The sequence below is a fragment of the Bubalus kerabau genome, chromosome 14 (assembly GCF_029407905.1).
Source record: "Bubalus kerabau isolate K-KA32 ecotype Philippines breed swamp buffalo chromosome 14, PCC_UOA_SB_1v2, whole genome shotgun sequence".
Taxonomy (NCBI): Eukaryota; Metazoa; Chordata; class Mammalia; order Artiodactyla; family Bovidae; genus Bubalus; species Bubalus kerabau.
Window position 1 is genome coordinate 83,131,284 of NC_073637.1, and position 23,096 is coordinate 83,154,379.

Consider the following 23,096-nt stretch of genomic DNA (forward strand, 5'->3'; position numbering starts at 1 on the left):
GTTGACATCTCCTTCTGTTTCTCCATTCTCCTCCAAATTTCAGGGAGCATGTGTATGGCTATTACTTTGAACACTTTATCAGGTAAATTATTTATCTCCATTTCCATAGGATTTCTTCCTGGGGTTTTACCTTGTTCTTCTATAGGGAACATATTTTCTGTCTCTTCATTTTGTCTTTATCTGTTTCTATGAATTAAGCAAAACAATTACCTCTCCAAGTCTTGACGTGTGTGTGTAGGCGAGCCTCCTATGTAGACCGCATGTGTTGGCTGGCGCTGAAGTGGGCACCAGCTGAGGGTGGCGTCCAAGGGTTGCCTTCACAAGATGGCTGGAGCTGGGGCAGGTGCAGACAGGGCGGGGAAGGGTCCAGGGTATGCCACGTGAGGCCCACCTTGGCAGGATGACTGCAGTGGGCACACTAGGGGGAGACCGCAGAGCATGGCACGCCAGGGCCCCCTCTGGGGGACAGTGGGAGCTGGTTTGAGCCAGGGCCTGGAGGCACACTGACAGGGCTCTGGTATGCCAGCCCAAACACATTCCTGCTTACGCGAACAAAGCGGCAGGGGAACACAGGAAAACGGCATTCTGCTCACCAGTGCGTCTCGTCTGCCCAGGAGAGCTCCAGAAGACCCCCACCGACAGGCTGATGCTCCAGTTAGCACCGATGAGTGGACTTCCTGCATGTACAGTCCTCTCGCCCCGTACCCCAGTGCAGGCAACGCCGACAGGCCGATGCTCCAGGGTTAGCACCCATGAGTGGACTTCCTGCATGTACAGTCCTCTCGCCACATACCCCAGCCCAGGCAAGTCTGCACATCGGCCCTCCCAGCTATCCCTTCCCCCTGGAGGTACCACGAGGAGGGGTTCCCACTGAGGCTGCGCCTCCATCCCTCCTATCCTCTGGAGGCAGTCGCTCTCTCCTTTATTGTGCAGAAGCTGTTCAACTAGTCCTTAGCGCTTCTTCAGGAGAAGCAGCTCTATTAAGTGAGTATAAATTCAATGGGTCCATGGAAGCACGTGAATTCAGGGTCTTCCTACACTGCTCTTCTTGAAGTGGAACCTACTCCCTTCCCCCCTGAATTTGTTCTCTACATAGTAACAAAAGTAATTTATAAAAAGTAAATTTGAAAACAAAAAAAGTAATTTGAAACTTCTGCTTTAAAAAGAAAAAGGAGATCTTCTTCCCCTTATTTCTAACATGAAGTACAACTGAAAACCCTGGAAACTGTACATAAAACAAACCTAAGAAGACTGAAAAGTGGAGAGAAGGCAAACTAGCTAAGTACATATGACAGAGGAACCAGAGAAGAGTTAACCTGTGTTCTCTTTTAAACTCATATGCCCCAGATTTGGAGGTGAAGAACTGGCAACTCAGAAATGCCAACAGACATACACAAACAAAAAGCCCAAACAGAAGCCACACATCTTTGGGAATCTGAGAGGGATAAATACACTTGGAAATGAGAGGGGAAACAGGAGTCGGGGGAGAGGGTTTTGTTAGTGAGGAACAGCTGCCTGTGCCGCTGCCGCCCTTTTCACCTCCTTTCAGTCCCGCTCACCTACTTCTTCCCCCAGACTAGAGTAGTTTACCCTTCAGATTCCCCTGCTACACTTCCAGGCCATCACCTCCCACTCAACTCCACCACTGCCAGACAGGGATCAGACTGTCAGATGAAATCTGGGAACAGGAATGAAGGAAACGAGAAACGGACAGACAGTGCGATGCCAAATTAACCTCTTAACTTCCAATAAATTCTCAAAGTGTCAGTGAAGAAGGAAAAAGAGAGGAAGCTCTACCAAAATGGAGTGCCAATTCATACGTCAGTACACATCATGAACACTCATTAAGAGCTGCAGACTCTTTACTACCATGTTCAATTAAATGGGGAAGATTTTTACAGAAGACATGAACATGTGAGAATCAGCTAAAGGAAGGAGAATTCAGTGAGTTGTTGGGATGTAAGAAAGAAACAGGAAAAACTGCGAAGGTGTCAACATAATAATTGAACCAAAAAGGAAATTTAGTATACAACTACTATTATATAAATATATTAAAATATAAGTAAAGTGTCATTTTTAAGGTACAAATCAGTGTTGAAACTGAGCATACTAGGAAGCAGCTGAAACCTTGAAACAAGCATTTTACATATAAATCCATTAGTGTTGTATGCAATATACTAATGAATCACTCTAGTCTTTTTGAATTCCTGATAAATACTTTTGGATAAAATTTTCCAATGTTAAAAGCAAACTGTACATATCAGAAACCATATCAAGTGACTTGCACATAACATATATTAATATATATTCAAATACCTTTTGTTTTGCTATCCAGTGATTCCTTTTAAAGCTGCTTATAATTTTTTGCTCAGCATATATATTTATAACTGTGAAATGCTAAATATTACCACAAGGTGGCTCTTCTTATATTCTAAATTAACTGTATCATGTAAGTAGCACTGAAAAAACAATTTCCATAGAGATTATATTATCTCTTATATGTTCTTTTAAAATGAATACTACTGAAATAAAGCCAGTCTGGGAAAGGAGAAAAATATAATATATTCAACTACATACTCTTTCAATGATTTTGGTGTGTTCATGGTGGAGGAGAGAGGGCAACTTGACTTGAAAATCCATGATTTAACCTTTCTCACTTGTATATTTCCAAGAGTGTATTTCCAATTCAGTGTTGGGTATAGGATACAAAATGTCAGATATGAAATAATTTACTTAAGGAATGTCTTAACTAACATTTGAGAGAAGCCCAAATTATCAATACAAAACATTCATCCATGCAACAGTTATATATTGGTTCTGACCACACTCCAGACTCTGCAATAGTCAACATAACAGAAGGGTTCAGAACACAGACCCTGGAGCCAAACTATCAAGTTCCACTAGTAGTCTCCCCCACCTCACTATCTGTGTCTCAGAAATACTTAACTGCTTGTACCTATATTTACTCACATATGAAATGGGCCCAGTAATACAAGCTATATAAGCCTCCCTTGGAGCTCAGTCAGTAAAGAATCTGCAAGTAGCGCAGGAGACCCAGATTTGATCCCTGAGTCGGAAAGATCCTCTGGAGAAGGAAATGGCTCCTACTGGAAGGAAACCCCTCCAGTATTCCTGCCTGGAGAATTCTATGGACAGAGGAGCCTGGTGGGCTACAACCCATGGGGTTGCAAGAGTCAGACACGACTTAGCTACTAAACCACCACTCACCAATACAAGGTTATCATGAGAATCAAATACTCAACATAAGTAAAAAGTATAAAAGAGCACTTTCTAAGTTTAGGTACTTAAGTATTAGCTATAAAATTAGGCACTGTAGTTAATTTAAATCACATCAGCAAATTCCTTGACACTCCTCCCATCAAAATATTTATTTTCTTTTCTTTAGGTATGCTGCTGCTGCTGCTAAGTCGCTTCAGTCATGTCCGACTCTGTGCGACCCCAGAGACGGTAGCCCACCAGGCTCCCCCGTCCCTGGGATTCTCCAGGCAAGAACACTGGAGTAGGTTGCCATTTCCTTCTCCAATGTATGAAAGTGAAAAGTGAAAGTGAAGTGGCTCAGTTGTGTCCAACTCTTCGTGACCCCATGGACTGCAGCCTACCAGGCTCCTCTGTCCATGGGATTCTCCAGGCAAGAGTACTGGAGTGGGGTGCCATTGCCTTCTCCACTTTAGGTATGAGCAAGCCTTAATAAGGTATTCCCAACAAGCAGAAATGCAAGGTTAGTTTAAGAAAGCAATACAACCTCAGCATGGTCCACTCTTTCTTAGGATGCTCACCCTTGGAAGCCAGATGCCATATTGTAAGGAAACAAGGAATAAGACACAAGGAAAGTCCAGGTGGAGGTGTCCTGGGCAAGAGCCCCAACTAAGGTTCCAGGCAACAATGAGCATCAGCTGGCAGATGTGTGTGAAGGAGCCCACAGGTGACCCCAGTCCCACCTTCAAGCTGCCCTGGGCGTTGCTCAGTAGAACAGAGCCAACCTGTCTTTCCCAAGCCATGCCTGCTCCCTTTGCAGAGGCATGAGCAAAATAAATGCTGTCGCTTTAAGCCACTACATTTGCATGTTTAGTCACTCACTAATGGATAACCAGAACAGGCACTGAACCCATAAACAAGAAGACACAGCTTCTTCCTTTAAGGAGGAGTACAGTGAATACACAGGGACAGTGTGACCTACTAAGAAAAGGTGTGGACTTTGGAGTCATAGTCCAAAGTCTTAATCCTGTTTACTGCCAAACACCTCCCTGAGCTCTGCTTTTCCACCTGGAAAATCAAGGTAAATAACAACCCTTGCCTTCAAAGGATTGCTCTATACCCTAGCAAATCACCCCCCTGCCTTGAGTCTTACGTCTCTATTTCTTCCAGATGCCAGAGACAGAGGAATCCGTCTGAAATGCAGATGTGATCCTGGGACTTTCTCTCTGTCTGCCCACTGCCCACTCCCAAGAGGAAACTTCTGTTTCTCAGCCTTGCTTTCAGGGCCCTCTGAGACCTGGTCTTCCACCTTCTTGGCCCGGAAAGCCCAAAACCAAACCATAAAATGAGTCTTGTGAGCAAGCCACTACCTCTGAGCATTAGACCCTGTACTTCAAACAACACAGCAGACGTGGGAAGAGTCCTCTGATTGGTAATGCTGAGGCATGTTCTGTACCCTAGCTGGAATGAGGCTGAGAAAGCAAGGATACGGCAATCTAGAATTTGAGAGTGGGAAGTGGGCTCTGACCTCTCACCAAGATTCACAGAGCAGGAATTCCCTAGATGCAGAAAGACACTCAGAGAGTTGGCGTCCGATGAAGTCCACTGCAGAAATGTTACAGGAGCTTCAACCAACTCAGCCACCCACGTGGATGACACTCCCTGGGGAAAAGAGGACTACGTGAACAAAGCTCAAAGGGGGTGCCCGACTAACTCTGCAACACTTGGGGATTTAGGCAAAAGTGAAAGTTCTCCATTTCAGCTGGCAGCAGACTGCTGCTCGGTGGGCCTCCTGCTCAGTGGGGCAGGGAGCCCTGCTGGACGTCCTCCAGCTGGCGTCCGCGTGAGAGCTTGGCCCCAGCGGCCCTGAATGTCTCAGCCCTGTTCATGGAAAGGCTGCTGTGGAGCTGTCCCTACAAGCAGGATCCTGCTGGTGGCAAAGCAGGGGCAGCGGCTCAGCCAGCCACGCCGGGAGTGACAACCGAAGCAGAGCCCCTGGCGCACAGAAGACGTCTCCTGGGGAGTTCAAGGACCAGAAAAGGGAAAAGTGACACGAGACTAGACTTCCTTAAAATGAAGTGGGAGCTTGAAACTAGCAAGACTGGGATATTAGTGTTAAAATTCAACGTGTCAGAAACACATGGATCACATATGCAACTGCAGAAACATCTGGCGTCTTACTTCTGGGACCAGCGCTCTTAGGAAAAGGAAGAAAGAGCGCTCTGGCTAAGTGGTTTCCTTTTTCCTCCTACAGAGCACGTGAGGCAGCCTTCCTAGAATGCTCTGCCTACATCCTCAGGTTTGTAAAGTTGTTTTCTTCTACACGTCCAAATCTCAGCAATCAAGACACATGTTGAGAGGGGTCTGCTTCGATGCCCCAGTGGATAACTGCTGCGCCTTCCCCTGCCCCAGCGACTCTGATCATACAGCTCATTCTATTGTCTTCAAAGAATATAAACCTAGATAAATTCTTAACACTTATTTCTTGTTATGTTTATTGTCCGTCCCCATGTAAACATTTACCAAATGTGGACTCCATGAGAAGAGTGGTTCTTGATAAATTATGTTGTTCCTGATAAATTCCTAGAGGCTCAGAACAATAACTGGAGTGTACAGAAGGTGGGCAACAAAGCCCTGTCAAATGAAGAGGAGGGCGGGCTCCTCAGAGTTAAGGCTATTCAGTATCACACAAACATTAAAACTGCAGGTCTGTCTTTATTTCAATTCAAACAACTGTGTCTCTCATTATTAAAAAATCTCTGTATAAAATCCTCTACACCTTTTCTGCCTAGGATATTCCTCTTCCCAACTGCACCCCCCCCCCCAATTCCTATCCAGACACATACTCTACCTGCTTAATTCCTTCCCAATCCTTCTGGTCCATCCAGTCTTTCACAAAGGATGAGAGAAGCCAGGGCTCAGAACCAACATAAACAGCAAATGCCAACAGGAGGGCATCTGAGGACAGGACAGGCACAGGAGAACATCAGTCTACCAAGACAGATCACCCAGGAGCCAAACCCAGGATGCGTGAATTATACTACAGCTAGGTAAGAGTCAAAGAGAAAGATAAAAGAAACGAAATCACTCGGGTCAGCTCCCATAGCGTTAAATGAAGTGGGACCCCATGCGTTTCTGGAACTAAGTCTAAAGACTTCACTTTCAATCTCTTGTCTTGCCAAGGATGGCCTTCTGAGGGGCGAGGCTTCATCCCCTGAGATGACAGAGAGAGGATGGTGGAGGAGAAATCTGAGCATGGGCTTCCGAGACAGAACCAGGCTTGAGTCCTTTAACCTTTCCAAACAAGGCTGTTCTTGTGGCTTAACTGCTGGGTCGTGTCTGACTCTTTGCAACCCATGGACTGTAGCCCACCAAGCTCCTCTGTCCATGGGACTTCCCAGGCAAGAATGCTGGAATGGGTTGCCATTTCCTTCTCCTCCAAACAAGATAAATTCTCAGAGAAGAACTTTTCATATATAAAGAGCTGCCATTTGGCCTCTTAGAGACTCAGTCTGGAAAGAATCAATCATAACAACACTATCTGACTCATGGGATTATTTTGAGGGTTAAATAAGTTAATGTACATAAAATATATAGTGCAGATCTCTGTTCATAGTTAACTACTATTCAGTCATTCATTCAACAAATATCCATATTCATTACTATCAATATTGTCTATCTTCTTAAAGTAGTTGAGCTACCCAGTTGACCCCAGATAATAATATCTATTGTTCATTTTGCCAGGTACTGTGCTAAGCACTTACCAAACAAGATCGATTTTTTTTTTTTTTTTCAAAACAACCCTATGAGGAAGGACTATTATCATCACATATTACAGATGAAAAAAAGCTGGAAGTAATCCAAACAAAAGACCATGGATAACCCAGATAATTTAAGCCCTCACTGAAGAGGTTAATACCTCACCTGAAAGATGAGCAGGAATCTTGGTGTCGATGGACCAAAGACTTGCTACTTCTTCCAACACTATAGTTTTTCCTTGAATACATTTTTTTACTTTTTTGGAAGGATCTCTTGCATGGCGGGATATTGAAACCTGGAACTAGGACCTCAGAATTCCTTCTCTATGTTTATCCCAAGAATTGCAGCACATCCCAAACTTAATTAAGCCAGAGACTTAAAAGAACAATAACACCTGACTCATTGGTCTGTTTAATTTCATAGTTCAGCTTTTTTGCATTTCATTTGATTTTTGCTCTGCCTAATGCACTTGATAGATCTGAACCAGGCTGTGGTGTTTGTTTCAGTATCTCCTTAAGGTTTCAAATGGTACTCATAAACTCATAAAACATTAGATCTGAAGTGGACCTTGCTGCTGCTGCTGCTAAGTCGCTTTAGTCGTGTCCGACTCTGTGCGACCCCATAGACAGCAGCCCACCAGGCCCTCCTGTCCCTGGGATTCTCCAGGCAAGAACACTGGAGTGGGTTGCCATTGGAGATATCTATCTAATGCAGTGATTGACAGATTACTCTGGGCAAATGAAGGGATCCTTTCTCTCTAAGCAGAGTTGTTTCACTTTGGTTCACAGACTAAATTTCCCTTTTACATTTCTTTGAAACCAAATTCCACTGAGAATGTGTGCATGTGTGTTTGCTTGTTTCTATTAAACTACCGAGCTGATCCAGTAAGAAGACTGTAGTCAGCCGCTTTCATTCATGTATTCGATATAGCCACAGCAGATGCTGGAGGTTCTATGAGCCAGTGAAGAAGAAAAAGATATGGTCTCTGCCTCAAAGAGCACACGTTCTAGTCAGAAAGGCAGTCATATAGCGATAACCACGTTCAACGGGGGCAAAGCCATAACAGAAGCTTGAAAAGGGGACTGTGAGAACATGGTGGAGAGGGAGTCAGACCACCTTTGGAGAGCATGGCACCTAAAACTGAGTCTCAGAAATGGGACAAGAGAAGTAGAATTCCAGGCAAAAGCTGTAGGAAAAGCTAGCAAACAGAAACATGAAAAGCTTAGAATGGAAGATAATTATTGATAAAGCTGGACTTTGAGATGCATTGCATATGATAGGTACTCAATAAATGGCTGGTAAATTAATTAACTAATTAATTCATCTAGAAGAAATAGACCATAAAAGAGATAAAAGTCATTACATGAAGGGACTCATGGACCTACTCAAAAATTTAGATTTTATTCTCTAAACCAGGAGTGGAAAATGTGTAAATCTAGAAGAATATTATAGGAAATGTGCACCAGTAAGATGAGCCAGGTATTTTAAAAAGTACTTATTATGGAGACTATACCCAAAGTACCTGCCTTATTCAGGTACTATATAAGGTCAGTATCAGATCAGATCAGATCAGTTGCTCAGTTGTGTCCGACTCTTTGCGACCCCATGAATCGCAGCACGCCAGGCCTCCCTGTCCATCACCAACTCCCGGAGTTCACCCAGACTCACGTCCATCAAGTCAGTGATGCCATCCAGCCATCTCATCCTCTGTCGTCCCCTTCTCCTCTTGCCCCCAATCCCTCCCAGCATCAGTCTTTTCCAGTGAGTCAACTCTTCGCATGAGGTGGCCAAAGTACTGGAGTTTCAGCTTTAGCATCATTCCTTCCAAAGAAATCCCAGGGCTGATCTCCTTTAGAATGGACTGGTTGGATCTCCTTGCAGTCCAAGGGACTCTCAAGAGTCTTCTCCAACACCACAGTTCAAAAGCATCAATTCTTCAGGGCTCAGCCTTCTTCACAGTCCAACTCTCACATCCATACAGGACCACAGGAAAAACCATAGCCTTGACTAGACGGACCTTTGTTGGCAAAGTAATGTCTCTGCTTTTGAATATGCTATCTAGGTTAGTCATAACTTTCCTTCCAAGGAGTAAGCGTCTTTTAATTTCATGGCTGCAGTCACCATCTGCAGTGATTTTGGAGCCCAGAAAAATAAAGTCTGACACTGTTTCCACTGTTTTCCCATCTATTTCCCATGAAGTGATGGGACTGGATGCCATGATCTTCGTTTTGAAGTCCAATACACAATCCTGGCCCTTATGCTGTACATTTAATGAAAGTCAAAGTGTTAGTTGCTCAGTCATTTCCAACTCTTTGCAGCCCCATGGACTGAAGCCCGCCAGACTTCTCTGTCCATGGGATTCTCCAGGCAAGAATACTGGAGTGGGTTGCTGTTCCCTTCTCCAGGGGATCTTCTCAACCCAGGGATCAAACCCGAGTCTCCTGCATTGCAGGAGGAGTCTTTACTGTCTGAGCCACCAAGGAAGTCCTCACAAATAATGCAATGACTGCCTCCACTCATGTACCAAATACAAGGCACTCACAGAGGCTTGTATAAGTGCTTACTTAATTCCATCTGAAGAAAGCAGGAAGGTATTACTAATGAAGTTATATTTGAGATGGACTTGAGGGATGAGTAGGAGCTCGTATCTCTATTTCCAGCTACATTCAAAGGCCCTTCACTTCAATCAGGCTGGTCTCCTCAGTGTTTCACAACACTCCACACAGTTACACCCTTTCTCGAGTTTTTTACTTTGCCCAGTGTGTTCTGCCTGGTGGCTCAGGCCATAAAGAGTCTGCCCATAATGCAGGAGATCCAGGTTCAACCCCTGGATCAGGACGATCCCCTGGAGAAGCAAATGGCAACCCACCCCAGTATTCTTGCCTGGAGAATCCCATGGATGGAGGAGCCTGGCAGGTTACAGTCCATGGGGTCACAGAGTCAGACACAACTGAGTGACTTCACTTTCATTTTCGTTTTTTGCCCTGCCTGCATCCTTTACTTATTCAATTCCTAGCAACCCTTTAAGCCCAATGTAGGTCCTCCTCATGCACAAAATCCATGAAGACTTCCCAGGCATCAAATGTTAACTGAGAACGTACCAGGGGCAAGGCACTGTGGGAAGGATGACAGACATTTAGGACCCAAGTGCAAAAGTGCTCAGAAAAGGGTGTCTTACTATCCTGGATAAGAAGCTTATCAGTTTGAGAACCAAGAGTTCATGGGCAATGGAAATGATTACAAGCAGACCTTTTAGCTTCTGTTTTCCTTTCAGTTTTTGAGGAAATGAAAGAGTAATTTTAGAGTCATTTTAGAGTCTCAGCTCTAAAATGGAGACTTATCTTCAAGATCATTATGGTCCCTTTCAGTTCGAAGACTAACTGTGATTTTGTGAAGCAATTTGGTCTCTTTGTTATATTTCCAGTAGGATTTCCACACATGCTTTCAAAGTCTTTCTTATGTAATAGGAGTAGAAAGATCACAAATCCATGCTAGTAGTATGAAAGGCTCTTCTCTGTGCCATTATAAATGCCATGTAATTCCTACCCTGGATTTAGGATATTCCACAGGTCACAAATTCACTGTAATAAAGTTGGCTATCATGTTGCTCCATTGCTACTTTGGTCACCTCCTGTCACTCTAAGAACAGACTACCTATAGTTCCTTTTCTGAACTTTTAAAATTTCATGACAGGGAGAAAACAGAGGGCAGATGGAGTTCAGATCCTGACTATTAAGATTATAGAAACACTGCCTATGGAAAACAAGGAATCCATGAAATTATACCAAAGTAATGACTGCAGCCATGAAACCACAAGACAATTGCTTCTTGGCAGGAAAGTGATGACAAACCTAGACAGTGCGTAGAAAAGCAGAGACGTTACTCTGCCAACAAAGGTCCATATAGTCAAGGATATGGTCGCCCCAGTGGTCATGTACGGTTAAGAGCTGGACCGTAAAGAAGGCAGAAAACCAAAGAATTGACGCCTTCGAACTGTGATGCTGGAGAAGACTGCTGAAAGTCCCTTGAACAGCAAGGAGATCAAGCCAGTCAATCTTAAGGGAGATCAACCCTGAATATTCACTGGAAGGACTGATGCTGAAGCTGAAGCTCCAGGATTTTGGTCATCTGATGTGAACAGACGACTCACTGGAAAAGTCCCTGATTCTGGGAAAGATTGAGGACAGAAGAACAGGGCATCAGGGGATGAGATAGCTGGATGGCATCACTGATACAATGAACATGAACTTGGGCAAACTCCAGGAGATGGTGAGGGACAGGGAAGCCTGGTGTGTTGCAGTCCAAGAAGTCCCAAGGAGTTGGACACAACTGGGCGACTGAACAACAACAACAATAATTGGAAAAGAGTCATTTTATGTTATTTCAGTTATTTCAAATCATTGATAAGGGATTGTTTGTATTTTATCAACTTTCACTTTGCGCATTCAGCTTGTCTCATTTCAATGTGCCATATTAGTTGTACTCTCAGTTATAAGCAAAATAAGCAACTCAGGCTAGATTTAAGTAAAAAGCAAATCTACTGGAAGAACATTAAGGTACTCATGAACTCCAAAAAAAGTGGATAATGGGGAAGAACCAGACCAACTCCAGGGACCTCAGCCATGGGACTTTATGGGCCTTCACACAAAACTCCCTTTGTCTGACTGCAGCTCCTGTGACTTCCAGTCTGTATGCTCGCCTTCCCACAAGACAGTACAAGAGAGTGTCGTTTGGACACAACTGGCTCAAAAGTCCTCTTCAGACACAATCAACTATGACCAAACAACTTCTGTTATAAGAGTGACATATTATGAGCATGACCACGAGGACCCATCCTTGTAGAAGAGGGACAAACGTCACAGAAGGGGGAAATGTTGGGATCTGAGAAGCTACGCCTGTTGCACATACCTTATTCTGCTGTGTTTTTTCTTACATTCATTCTCCCTCTCCCTTAAACCCTCTACCCCTATGTACCAATATCTACGTACCACTGTATAAAATCATACCTTGAGCGGGCTCCATATGTCCTGCTACGTGTATACGTTTTATACAAAATTAAAATGATGAAAGGGCAGAAAAAATGGTCTTCTGTTACTTTAAAAATTAAAATGAATGCAATTCAATTTGATTGTGTGCACTGTATAAAGTCATCATAGCTCAAATAAAATATTCCATACACAGAGACTAGCCATTAGATGCTATCTGTGTTAATATAACTTTTATTTTGACAATCGCAGATATTCTTTCTTGATTGTTAAGGATGTCCTGGAGTTCAGAAGTAAACCCATATGCATATGGCCAATTAATTTATAACAAAGGAGCCAAGAATATTGTTATTGTTGTTTTTCAGTCACTAAGTCATGTCCAACTCTTTGTGACCCCATGGACTGCAGTACATCAGGCTCCTCTGTCTCCACTATCTCCCAGAGTTCACTCAAATCCATTGAATCAGTGATGCTATCTAACCATGGACTCCTCTGTCACCGCTTTTCCATTTGCCTTTAGTCTTTCCCAGCATCAGGGTCTTTTCCAGTGCATCAGCTCTTCACATCAGGTGGCCAGAGAATTGACTTAAAGCTTCAGCTTCAGCATCAGTCCTTCCACTGAATATTCAGGGTTGATTTCCTTTAGAGTCGACTGGTTTGATTTCCTTGCAGTCCAAGGGACTCTCAAGAGTTTTCCCCAGAACAATTCAAAAACATCAATTCTTCAGTGCTCAGCCTCCTTTATGGTCCAACTCTTACACCTGTACATGTCTACTGGAAAAATCATAGCTTTGACGATATGGACCTTTATCAGCAAAGTGATGTTTCTGCTTTTTAATATACTGTCTAGGTTTGCCATAGCTTTCCTTTCAAGCATCTTTTAATTTCATGGCTGCAGTCACTGTCCACACTGATTTTGGAGCCTAAGAAAAAAATCTGTCACTGCTTCCACTTTTTCTCCTTCTATTTGCCATGAATTGATGGGATTGAATGCCATGATCTAAATTTTTTTCATGTTGAGTTTTAAGCTAGCTTTTTCACTCTCCTCTTTCACTTTCATCAAGAAGCTCTTTAGCTCCTCTTCACTTTCTGCCATTAGAGTAGTATCATCTGCGTATCTGAGGTTGTTGATATTTCTTCTGGCAACACTGATTCCAGCTTGTGATTCATCCAGCCCAGAATTTCACATGATGTACTCTGCACAGAAGTTAAATCAGTAGGGTGACAATATAAAACCCTGACATACTCCTTTCCCAATCTGGAACCAGTCAGTTATTCCATGTCCAGTCCTAACGGTTGCTTCTTGACCCACATACAGGTTTCTCAGAAGACAAGCAAGGTGGTCCTGGTACTCTGGTCTGGTATTTCCACAGTTTGTTGTGATCCACACAGTCAAGGGTTTAACATAGTCGATGAAACAAAAGTAGATATTTTTCTGGAATTCTCTAGACTTACTATGGTGATCGCTTCACAATGAGTACAAATATTAAGTCATTATGCTGCATACTTGAAACTAGTATAATTTATACTGTTAATTGGAATCTCATTAAAATATTTTTAAGAAATGTTCAGTTCATTTTCTACAAGTAAAATCTAGACATTCATCTATGCCAGATATTCTGGAAGACAAAGGATACATATAGTATGCATGTCCTGTATGCGCCTTTAAATAATTTGTGAAGGAGTTTCTTCTTGGACAATTCCAATGATCTTTTCTAAATCTTTTCTCTATCCCTAACTGAGGTATGTGTATACTTTGCTTCTTGAAAGTTTAATATTCCTTTGCTTCCTGGATATTAGATTATAAGATTTTCCATTTTCAAACTTATCTTTTGCTGCAGTCCTGACAACAAGTGAGGGAAATATTCCAAAGCTCTTTTTTCTTTTCTACACATTTATTAACTTACAGAACTCAAGGATATATCTGCCACCTCTCAGCCAAGGCTGCCAAGTCTATCCTGAAAACTACCTCATGTTTTAGTTTACCATCTCTACAGAATTCTTTTTTATTTTTCAATTTTATTTATTTTTTCCACTGTAGGAGGCAGCATGTGGGATCTTAGTTTCTCCACCAGGGATGGAAACTTTGCCTTCTGCACTGGAAGCACAGAGTCTTAACTACTCCACTGCCAGGGAAGTCCCTAGAATTCTCTTTTTATGTCTCATTCACACTGAAAGAGCAATATTATCAATCGAAAACCATCAATATGCCACAAGCCAGATTATCTTCCTATGTTCACTTTGAAATTACAAGTTATCATGTTTTCCCAGTCTTGGGACTATTCCAACGGCTTAGAACTCATGGAATGATTTTTGTATCAAATTGCTCAATTCTAATGATAAATAGGCCTGCAGAGAACATCCGCTGGATCATAGAAAAAGCAAGAGAGTTCCAGAAAAACATCTATTTCTGCTTTATTGACTATGCCAAAGCCTTTGACTGTGTGGATCACAATAAACTGTGGAAAATTCTGAAAGAGATGGGAATACCAGACCACCTGATCTGCCTCTTGAGAAATTTGTATGCAGGTCAGGAAGCAACGGTTAGAACTGGATATGGAACAACAGACTGGTTCCAAATAGGAAAAGGAGTTCATCAAGGCTGTATATTGTCACCCTGTTTATTTAACTTATATGCAGAGTACATCATGAGAAACACTGGACTGGAAGAAACACAAACTGGAATCAAGATTGCCGGGAGAAATATCAATAACCTCAGATATGCAGATGACACCACCCTTATGGCAGAAAGTGAAGAGGAACTAAAAAGCCTCTTGATGAAAGTGAAAGAAGAGAGTGAAAAAGTTGGCTTAAAGCTCAACATTCAGAAAACGAAGATCATGGCATCTGGTCCTACCACTTCATGGGAAATAGATGGGGAAACAGTGGAAACAGTGTCAGACTTTATTTTGGGGGAGCTCCAAAAATCACTGCAGATGGTGACTGCAGCCATAAAATTAAAAGACGCTTACTTCTTGGAAGGAAAGTTATGTCCAACCTAGATAGCATATTCAAAAGCAGAGACATTACTTTGCCAACAAAGGTCCGTCTAGTCAAGGCTATGGTTTTTCCTGTGGTCATGTATGGATGTGAGAGTTGGACTGTGAAGAAGGCTGAGCGCCAAAGAATTGATGCTTTTGAACTGTGGTGTTGGAGAAGACTCTTGAGAGTCCCTTGGACTGCAAGGAGATCCAACCAGTCCATTCGGAAGGAGATCAGCCCTGGGATTTCTTTGGAAGGAATGATGCTAAAGCTGAAACTCCAGTATTTTAGCCACCTCATGTGAAGAGTTGACTCATTGGAAAAGACTCTGATGCTGGGAGGGATTGGGGGCAGGAGGAGAAGGGGACGACAGAGGATGAGATGGCTGGATGGCATCGCTGACTCGATGGACGTGAGTCTGGGTGAACTCCGGGAGTTGGTGATGGACAGGGAGGCCTGGCGTGCTGAGATTCATGGGGTCGCAAAGAGTCGGACACGACTGAGCGACTGATCTGATCTGATCTGATCAAAGAACCATTTTTCTGATAATCTTCAGGTCTTTAGACATGCACGTCCAACAAGCCTGTGTGCTAAGTTGTTTCAGTCCTGACAACTCTTTGCGACTCCATGGACTGTAGCCCACCAAGCTCCTGTGTCCACGGGAAGAACACTGGAGTGGGTTGTCATGGCCTTCTCCACGGGACCGAGGAATGGAACCAGGGTGTCCCCACAGGCATATTCTTTACCATCTAAGACACCAAGGAAGCCCCTAACAAGCCTAATACTATATTATTTGAATCAAAATTTCTCTCGAGATAATAAAAAATAAATAAAAAAACACCGCCACACTGAACAACTTCAGGAGTTCTCTGAAATTACTCCTCCTCATTGGAGGAATAGTGAGGAACAGTAGGAGGAGCAACAGGCTGTAGTGAAGCATCCTGCGCCCCCCTTTTAGAATCAGCTGTCCTCCCCTGAAACGCTGCTCCTTTTGGAAAACAGCCTGTAACCCGGTAGAACCAGCCCCGCAGGGGATGACTACGAGTCCCATGACGCAAAGCGAGCCGCGGCCCACATTGGCCGCAGTTGCTCCCGGGAATTGTAGTCTTCTCATCACCTGTCGCTCAAACCAGGGACCGTAGCCTCCATTTCTCAAAGTTAACTGATAAAAATAAAGCTATGGGAAAGAAGGTAAAATCCTTACCACAAAACTAGGCTCGACCCAGGCGCCGAGGACCCCTGAGACCACAACTCATGCCCCTGAGGCGGGCGCCCTCCGCGTGACGTCACTTCCGGGAGCGGCGGCAGCCCAGCCCCTCCCTCCTCCTGGCGAGGACCCTGGGCCCGCGGCCCGCGCCGAGGCGGGCGAGGAGCCTCTGTTTTCTGGAAGGGGTCACGTGAGTTCTCCGGGCGCTGTGGGTGGAGACGGAAAGCTGCGGTGAGGCAGGGTCGGAGTTAACCCTCCCGGGGCAGCGCGCCCGAGCGGGCTGAGGAGGGGAGCGCGCTGACGTACGGAGCGCGCATAGGTGGGGAGCGGGCTGAGGTGGGGAGCGCGGTGAGGTAGGTGGGGAGCGGGTTGAGGTAGGTGGGGAGCGCGCTGAGGTGGGGAGCGCGGTGAGGTAGGTGGGGAGCGCGGTGAGGTAGGTGGGGAGCGCGCTGAGGTGGGGAGCGCGGTGAGGTAGGTGGGGAGCGCGCTGAGGTGGGGAGCGCGGTGAGGTAGGTGGGGAGCGCGGTGAGGTAGGTGGGGAGCGCGCTGAGGCAGTTAGGGGGCGCGCTGAGGTGGGGAGCGCGCGGCGGCTGACACCTGCGCCCCGGTGGCGGGCGGGGGGAACTCCCACGGAGGGCCGGGAGTGCGACAGAGCCCGGGCGGCCGCCGGCTCTGCCGCGCGCCGGGGCGGAGGCGGGGGCGTCTTGGGGAGCCCGGGAGCGGGGGCTCGCCGTCCCGAGCCGAGGGGCCCTGGCCTGCGCAGACCGGACCAGACCGTCCTGGGTAGTCCCGGCTCTGCGCTGCCAGCACGCGCGACCTGTCTCGCTCGCCGAGCTGCTCTGGCCGCCTCACCTGCCCGTGGTCCTCCAGAGGACCGAGAGGTTCTTCTCAGAGCAGGTCGAGGCCGCGGCGCGAGCCCCGCTTGCTGTCTTCCCGCCGGGCAGCGCTGAGGGCCTCGCGAGCTCAGAGGCTGTGCGGGTCCGGTGCTCCCCGGCCCTGAGGCTTCAGGTGGCCGAGTGGCCGAAGGCGGGGCGACCCCGCCGGCCGTCAGGAGGCTGAGAGTGCAGGCTGTCATTTACTTCTTTGGGGGGAAGCCGTCGGGCGGAAGCGAGGAGCGGTGAATCAGCAGCTCGGGCTTCCCGAGTGCCTGATGATGGGGAAGGGTGCCCAGAGCCACGTGCTGGGTTAGAAATGTCTCCGCGTCTCTCGGACTCTGAGCGGCTTGTCTCTTTACCTTTCTCACCAGTAGAGTTGCGTAGACGTAGTTGGATAGGTAGACCCGTTGTTATGTGCCATTTCCCGGATCTGTAATTTACTGCCATTTCGCAGCCTCGGGGAAACCTTTTTTCCTGTATCACTGTGAAATTATGAGACAAGATAAACTCCTCCTTTTGACAGCAGAGCTTATGAAGTATAGGTTTTGAACATTTGTTCAGTACCTGCAGTTTATGGTGTAGCGGAATTAGGGATGGTCTGGAAACTAGGAAGAACGTTTAAACTTTTTAATTGTTTAATCTTGTTCGATATGTTTAACGTTCATTGCGGTTTATTTTGGAGAAGGCAATGGCACCCCACTCCAGTACTCTTGCCTGGAAAATCCCATGGACGGAGGAGCCTGGTAGGCTGCAGTCCATGGGGTCGCTGAGGGTCGGACACGACTGAGCGACTTCACTTTCACTTTTCACTTTCATGCATTGGAGAAGGAAATGGCAACCCACTCCAGTGTTCTTGCCTGGAGAATCCCAGGGACTGGGGAGCCTGGTGGGCTTCCGTCTATGGGGTCGCACAGAGTCGGACACGACTGAAGCGACTTAGCAGCAGCAGCAGCAGCAGTTTATTTGATTAATTTAATTTGACCAAGTTTCCCCTCCCCCCAAATCCGTTTGATCCTGGTTTTAATGAACTGTTACTTGAAGAACTATTTATTATTTACCTTACAAGCTATCTAAGCTTCTGGTTGACTGTCATTACTCTGGGTAATTTTTTAGTTTCCCTAGTTAAATCGGAAGGAAATATAAATAATTTTTGTCCCTTTCTTTCCTTCCCTTTACCCTCCACTGCCTGTACGATATTTAGTAGTGTCAGGATCATAATAAAGAGAATAAAGTTTCAGGACCATCTTTATCACTTTTCCTCTTTTCAACTCCTTTATGTCCTTGACGTCAGGTTACAATGACCCTTAACAGCAATCCATCACGAAGAAAGAGAGGGAAAAAGGATAACATGTAATATTAGGATTAAGAAAAAGAGTGTAGAATACTTCTGCTCTCCTCATCTTGCAAACAGGAGTTCTTAGAGGTGATGTTTGTGGATTAAAGACAGAAGTTTAGGGTGTGTTTTCTTTCTAAACAAAATAATACAGTGTCACAAAATTAAAAGAAATGGATATGAGCATTTTGTTTTCTTTTGGATAATGCTCCTGATCAAACACTAATCTTTCATGTGTTCCTCTCATTTTTAGAGAGTGAATTCCTAAGAAGAAAATAATGCATTGCTTATTACTTGTTCTCTAATTGTTCGGACTCAGAAGTGTGCAAGTTTGTTACAAAAGCCAAAAGAAGATGGCAACTCCTTATGTTCCAGTTCCTATGCCCCTAGGGAACTCTGCTTCCAGTTTTGCAACCACCAGAAACCAAAGAAGTTCTTCTTTTGGGAGTATCTCAACAAGCTCAAATTCTTCCAAAGGCCAGTTAGAAGACTCAAATATGGGTAATTTTAAACAGACCAGTGTATCTGACCAAATGGAAAGCACTTCATCTGTCTGTAGCAGTCCCCTCATTAGGACTAAATTTACAGGTGCAGATTCTTCCATTGAGTATTCTGCTAGACCAAGAGAAAGTGAAGAACAAAGTCCTGAAACAGTGAATTTTGAAGATAGACCTTCAACACCTATTATCCTGGGTTATGAGGTGATGGAAGAAAGAGCTAAATTTACTGTGAGTATTGACTTCTACTATCCATCATTAGATGAAAGATTTATTAACCGGTGCTCTAAACTTGTGTTGAATAATGTTAGCCTATACTTGTAATTTCTTGAACATAAAAGTCAGTTGGTTTATACCCCTTAAGTTGTCATGCTGTTGATATACTTTTGCTTTACTTGAATGAATTTTTGCAAACCAGACATAGTTGTGAAACCAGCACACAAATCAAGAATAGACCATTACAACATCATGAAGGCCTCCCCTCATGCTCTGTCAGTCAATACCCACTCTCCTGATGGCCTAGGTTAATTTTGCCTGTTTCTGTACTTCATGTTAGTGGAATTATGGAGTATTTACTCTTGGATATGGTCTCTTCAGCATACGTTTATAAGATTCATCCTTGATCTGGCATGTAATTGTAGGCAGCTCACTTTTATTACTGATGTTACTCCTTTATGTGAATATACTACAGCTTATCCATCCTACTGCTGAAGGACATTTTAATCATTTCCAGTTTGGGACTTTTACAGATACTGCTGCAAACCTGTTAGTACTTGTCCCTCAGTAAACACATGTACTCACTTCTGTTAAAGTCCTAAGAATAAAGTTTCTGGATCATCTGCCCAGATTTAGAAGATACTGATGAACAATGTACCAGAGCGGCCATACTAAGTTATACTCCTTTAAGTAGTGTATGAGAATTCTAGTTATTCCACACCTTCCCAGTTCAGTTCAGTCACTCAGTCATGTCCTCTGTGACCCCATGGACCGCAGCAAGCTTCCCTCCATCACCAACTCCTGGAGCTTACTCAGACTGATGTCCATTGAGTCTGTGATTCTATCCAACCATCTCATCCTCTGACGTCCCCTTCTCCTCCCACCTTCAGAATTCTAGTTATTCCACACCTTCCCAACATGTAGTATTTTTTTTTTTTTTCATTTTAGCTTTTCTACTGAGTAGAATGATACATTGTGGTTTTAATGTGCCTTTAAGACTTTTTTTTTTTTTTTTTTTTTTTGCCCATTTGAGTATTCTCTTTTCTGAAATGTCTGTTCAAGACTTTTGTTCATTTTTCTTTTGGGAGGTCTTTTCTACTTTGATTTATAGTTTCTTGTGCATTTTGTACATAAGTCCTTTTTCAGAACATGTGTTGTGACTAGCATCTCTCACTCTGTGATTTGCCTTCCTTAATGGTTCATTCGATAATCAAGAGTTCTTAGTTTTAATATAGTCCAGCATATTAAATTTTTTTTTACAGTTAGCCCTTTTTAAAATCTGCCTCCTTCCAGGTTACAAGTATGTTGTCCTATGTTTTCTTCTAAGAGCTTTATTGTTGGACCTTTCAAAGTTGGAGCTATAAACTGTCTGGAATTGATTTTTGTCCATGGTATGAAGTAAGAGTCAAGACACATTTTTTCCTCCCTAAAATCAGGTTTTTATTGAAAAGACAACTCTATCTCCTTTGCATTTGTTTTGTTGCCTATGTCACAATCAGGTGACCATAAATGTATGGGTCTGATTCTGTGTTCCATTTCTCCCTTCTTTACTGGTTTCACCCTGTCTTAATTACTAAGGCCCGATGGTAGTATTGACATCTGGTAGCTAAGTACTGTAGCTTTGCTGTTCCTCTTCAGGGTTGTCTTGGCCCTTTGCATTGAGATTGTATTAAATCTATCTAGGGAGATCTGACATATTTATAGTACCGAGTGTTTGAATCTATGAACCTAAACCATGTCATTAAGTCTTTAACTTATTTAAATAATATTTAATTAATTTTAAATAATTTTAAATAATATTTTAATAAGTTATTAAATAATATTTTAAATAATAGTTTTCAGGGCAGAAATCTTAACCTCTTTTGCTAAGATTGATTACTGGGTATGCATATTGTTTGATATTCTCTACATCTTTTAATGTTTCTGTTTGTTCATTGCTAGTTTAATCTATTTTGTCCTCATTATATATTACGTATTTATATATCCAATGACCTTGTTAAATCCACGTATAAGCTTGTTCTTTGAAACTGTTTTTTCTTTCTCTTGGATTTTCTGGAAGTAATGATTTCATATTTACTTCAACATTTCATGTTGTATAGTTAATGACAGTATGGAAGGATCTTCTAGGAAAAAGAATATTGAAATTATAAAGAGGCAGTTTTTAGAGTTAAAATATTGTAAGACATGATATGGATGGCAAATCTGCATGGATCTGACTTTTTTGTGAGTGATTTTTGGAAATTATAATAAATTGGTAGCTCATTTCTGTACGGTGACCTACCTTCTCTATGCAAGAATAAGCATTCACTGAGGTAATATGTGTGAAAAGTTTGTATATAGTCTTTCAAGACAATACAGAGGAAGAAATAAATGACACATATAAAATCAATCATATTCACCTATTTATTAATTTAGCGTTTTTGGAGTACAAGTTATGTGCCAAGCCCTCTTCCAGGTAATAGTGGTACAGGAGCTCAACTGAACGTATGAAAGATAGATAAGCAATTTTATTCTTAATATTAGTTTGTCACATGGTGATAAGTGCTATAGAGGAGAATCAAAAGAGGGAAAGAAATAGTTTCTTGAAACCAGAGTTGCAATTTAAGTGGCACTGCCAGCCATGGCCTCACAGGAAAGATGTAGCACTGGGAGAAAATGACAGGAACAGACAGGGAGGCCTGGCATGCTGCAGTCCATGGGGTCGCAAAGAGTCGGACACAACTGAGCCACTGAACTGAAGAGAAAATGAGCCATGACAATACCCAGGACATTGAGAGGGGAGGGGAGGGGCTTCCCATACAGGTGGTGTAACTGCCAAGACCTTCATGGCTAACAGCAGGATAATCAGTGGGGAGAGATGTAGGAACTGAGGTAACAGCAAGGGAGTGTGACCCCCAGTTCAAATAGAGCACAGAAGCCTTTATAAGGCCTTTAGAGTTTCCCCCATTTTGAGCTGGGAATCTCAAAAAGATTGTAAAAGGGAAAATCAGATGATCTGACTTAAGCTTTTTAAAGGCTCATTCTGGCTGCTGAATTGAGACTAGATTTTGTGGGAGAAAAAGGAAGGCAGGAGGCGATTAGGTTCTTGCAGTAATCCATGGGACATATGATGATGTGCACCAGGTGAGGGAAGGGGGCCTGAGAAATTGTCAGATTCTGGAGATGTCTTGAAGAGAGAGCCTTTGGATGGGGGAGATGGAGAAAGCAAAAATGATCCCAATGCTTCTCACCTAAACAATGTGAAAAGTAGAGTTGCCATTTAATGAAATGGCAGATTTTGAGGGAAAGACCAGAATTTGTTTTTGCACATGCTAGGTTTGAAATGTTTGTTAGACGTCAAGTGGAGATGTCAGTTACGTGTATGTATATATGAGGGCGTACGCATGTATATATATTTTATCTCACTATATATATATATTCAGTTCAGTTCAGTTGCTCAGTCATGTCCGACTCTTTGCGACCCCATGAATCGCAGCACGCCAGGCCTCCCTGTCCATCACCAACTCCTGGAGTTCACTCAAACTCACGTCCATCGAGTTGGTGATGGCATCCAGCCATCTCATCCTCTGTCGTCCCCTTCTCCTCCTGCCCCCAATCCCTCCCAGCATCAGAGTCTTTTCCAATGAGTCAACTCTTCGCACAAGGTGGCCAAAGTACTGGAGTTTCAGCGTTAGCATCATTCCTTCCAAAGAACATCCAGGACCGATCTCCTTTAGAATGGACTGATTGAATCTCCTTGCAGTCCAAGGGACTCTCAAGAGTCTTCTCCAACACCACAGTTCAAAAGCATCAATTCCTCAGCGCTCAGCTATCTTCACAGTCCAACTCTCACATCCATACATGACCACAGGAAAAACCATAGCCTTGACTAGACAGACGTTTGTTGGCAAAGTAATGTCTCTGCTTTTGAATATGCTATCTAGGTTGGTCATAACTTTCCTTCCAAGGAGTAAGCGTCTTTTAATTTCATGGCTGCAGTCACCATCTGCAGTGATTTTGGAGCCCCCGCAAAAATAAAGTCTGACA

General features: G+C 43.8%; 1 protein-coding gene across 5 annotated transcripts in view; it reads left to right on the forward strand.

The window, feature by feature from the left end:
- The first annotated feature begins 16,199 nt into the window (after positions 1 to 16,199).
- Positions 16,200 to 23,096, forward strand: part of SNX16 (sorting nexin 16) — a 35,999-nt gene continuing 29,102 nt past the window's right edge. For 2 of the 5 annotated variants that reach the window (XM_055546752.1, XM_055546756.1), the window contains exons 1-2: positions 16,347 to 16,485; positions 18,611 to 19,085. In XM_055546752.1, the coding sequence (XP_055402727.1) occupies positions 18,711 to 19,085 (375 nt within the window). In that variant the 5' untranslated portion in view covers positions 16,347 to 16,485; positions 18,611 to 18,710. Of the gene's footprint in view, positions 16,486 to 18,610; positions 19,086 to 23,096 lie in introns of all 5 variants that reach the window. The other 3 variants (XM_055546755.1, XM_055546753.1, XM_055546754.1) reach the window with 3 other exon arrangements.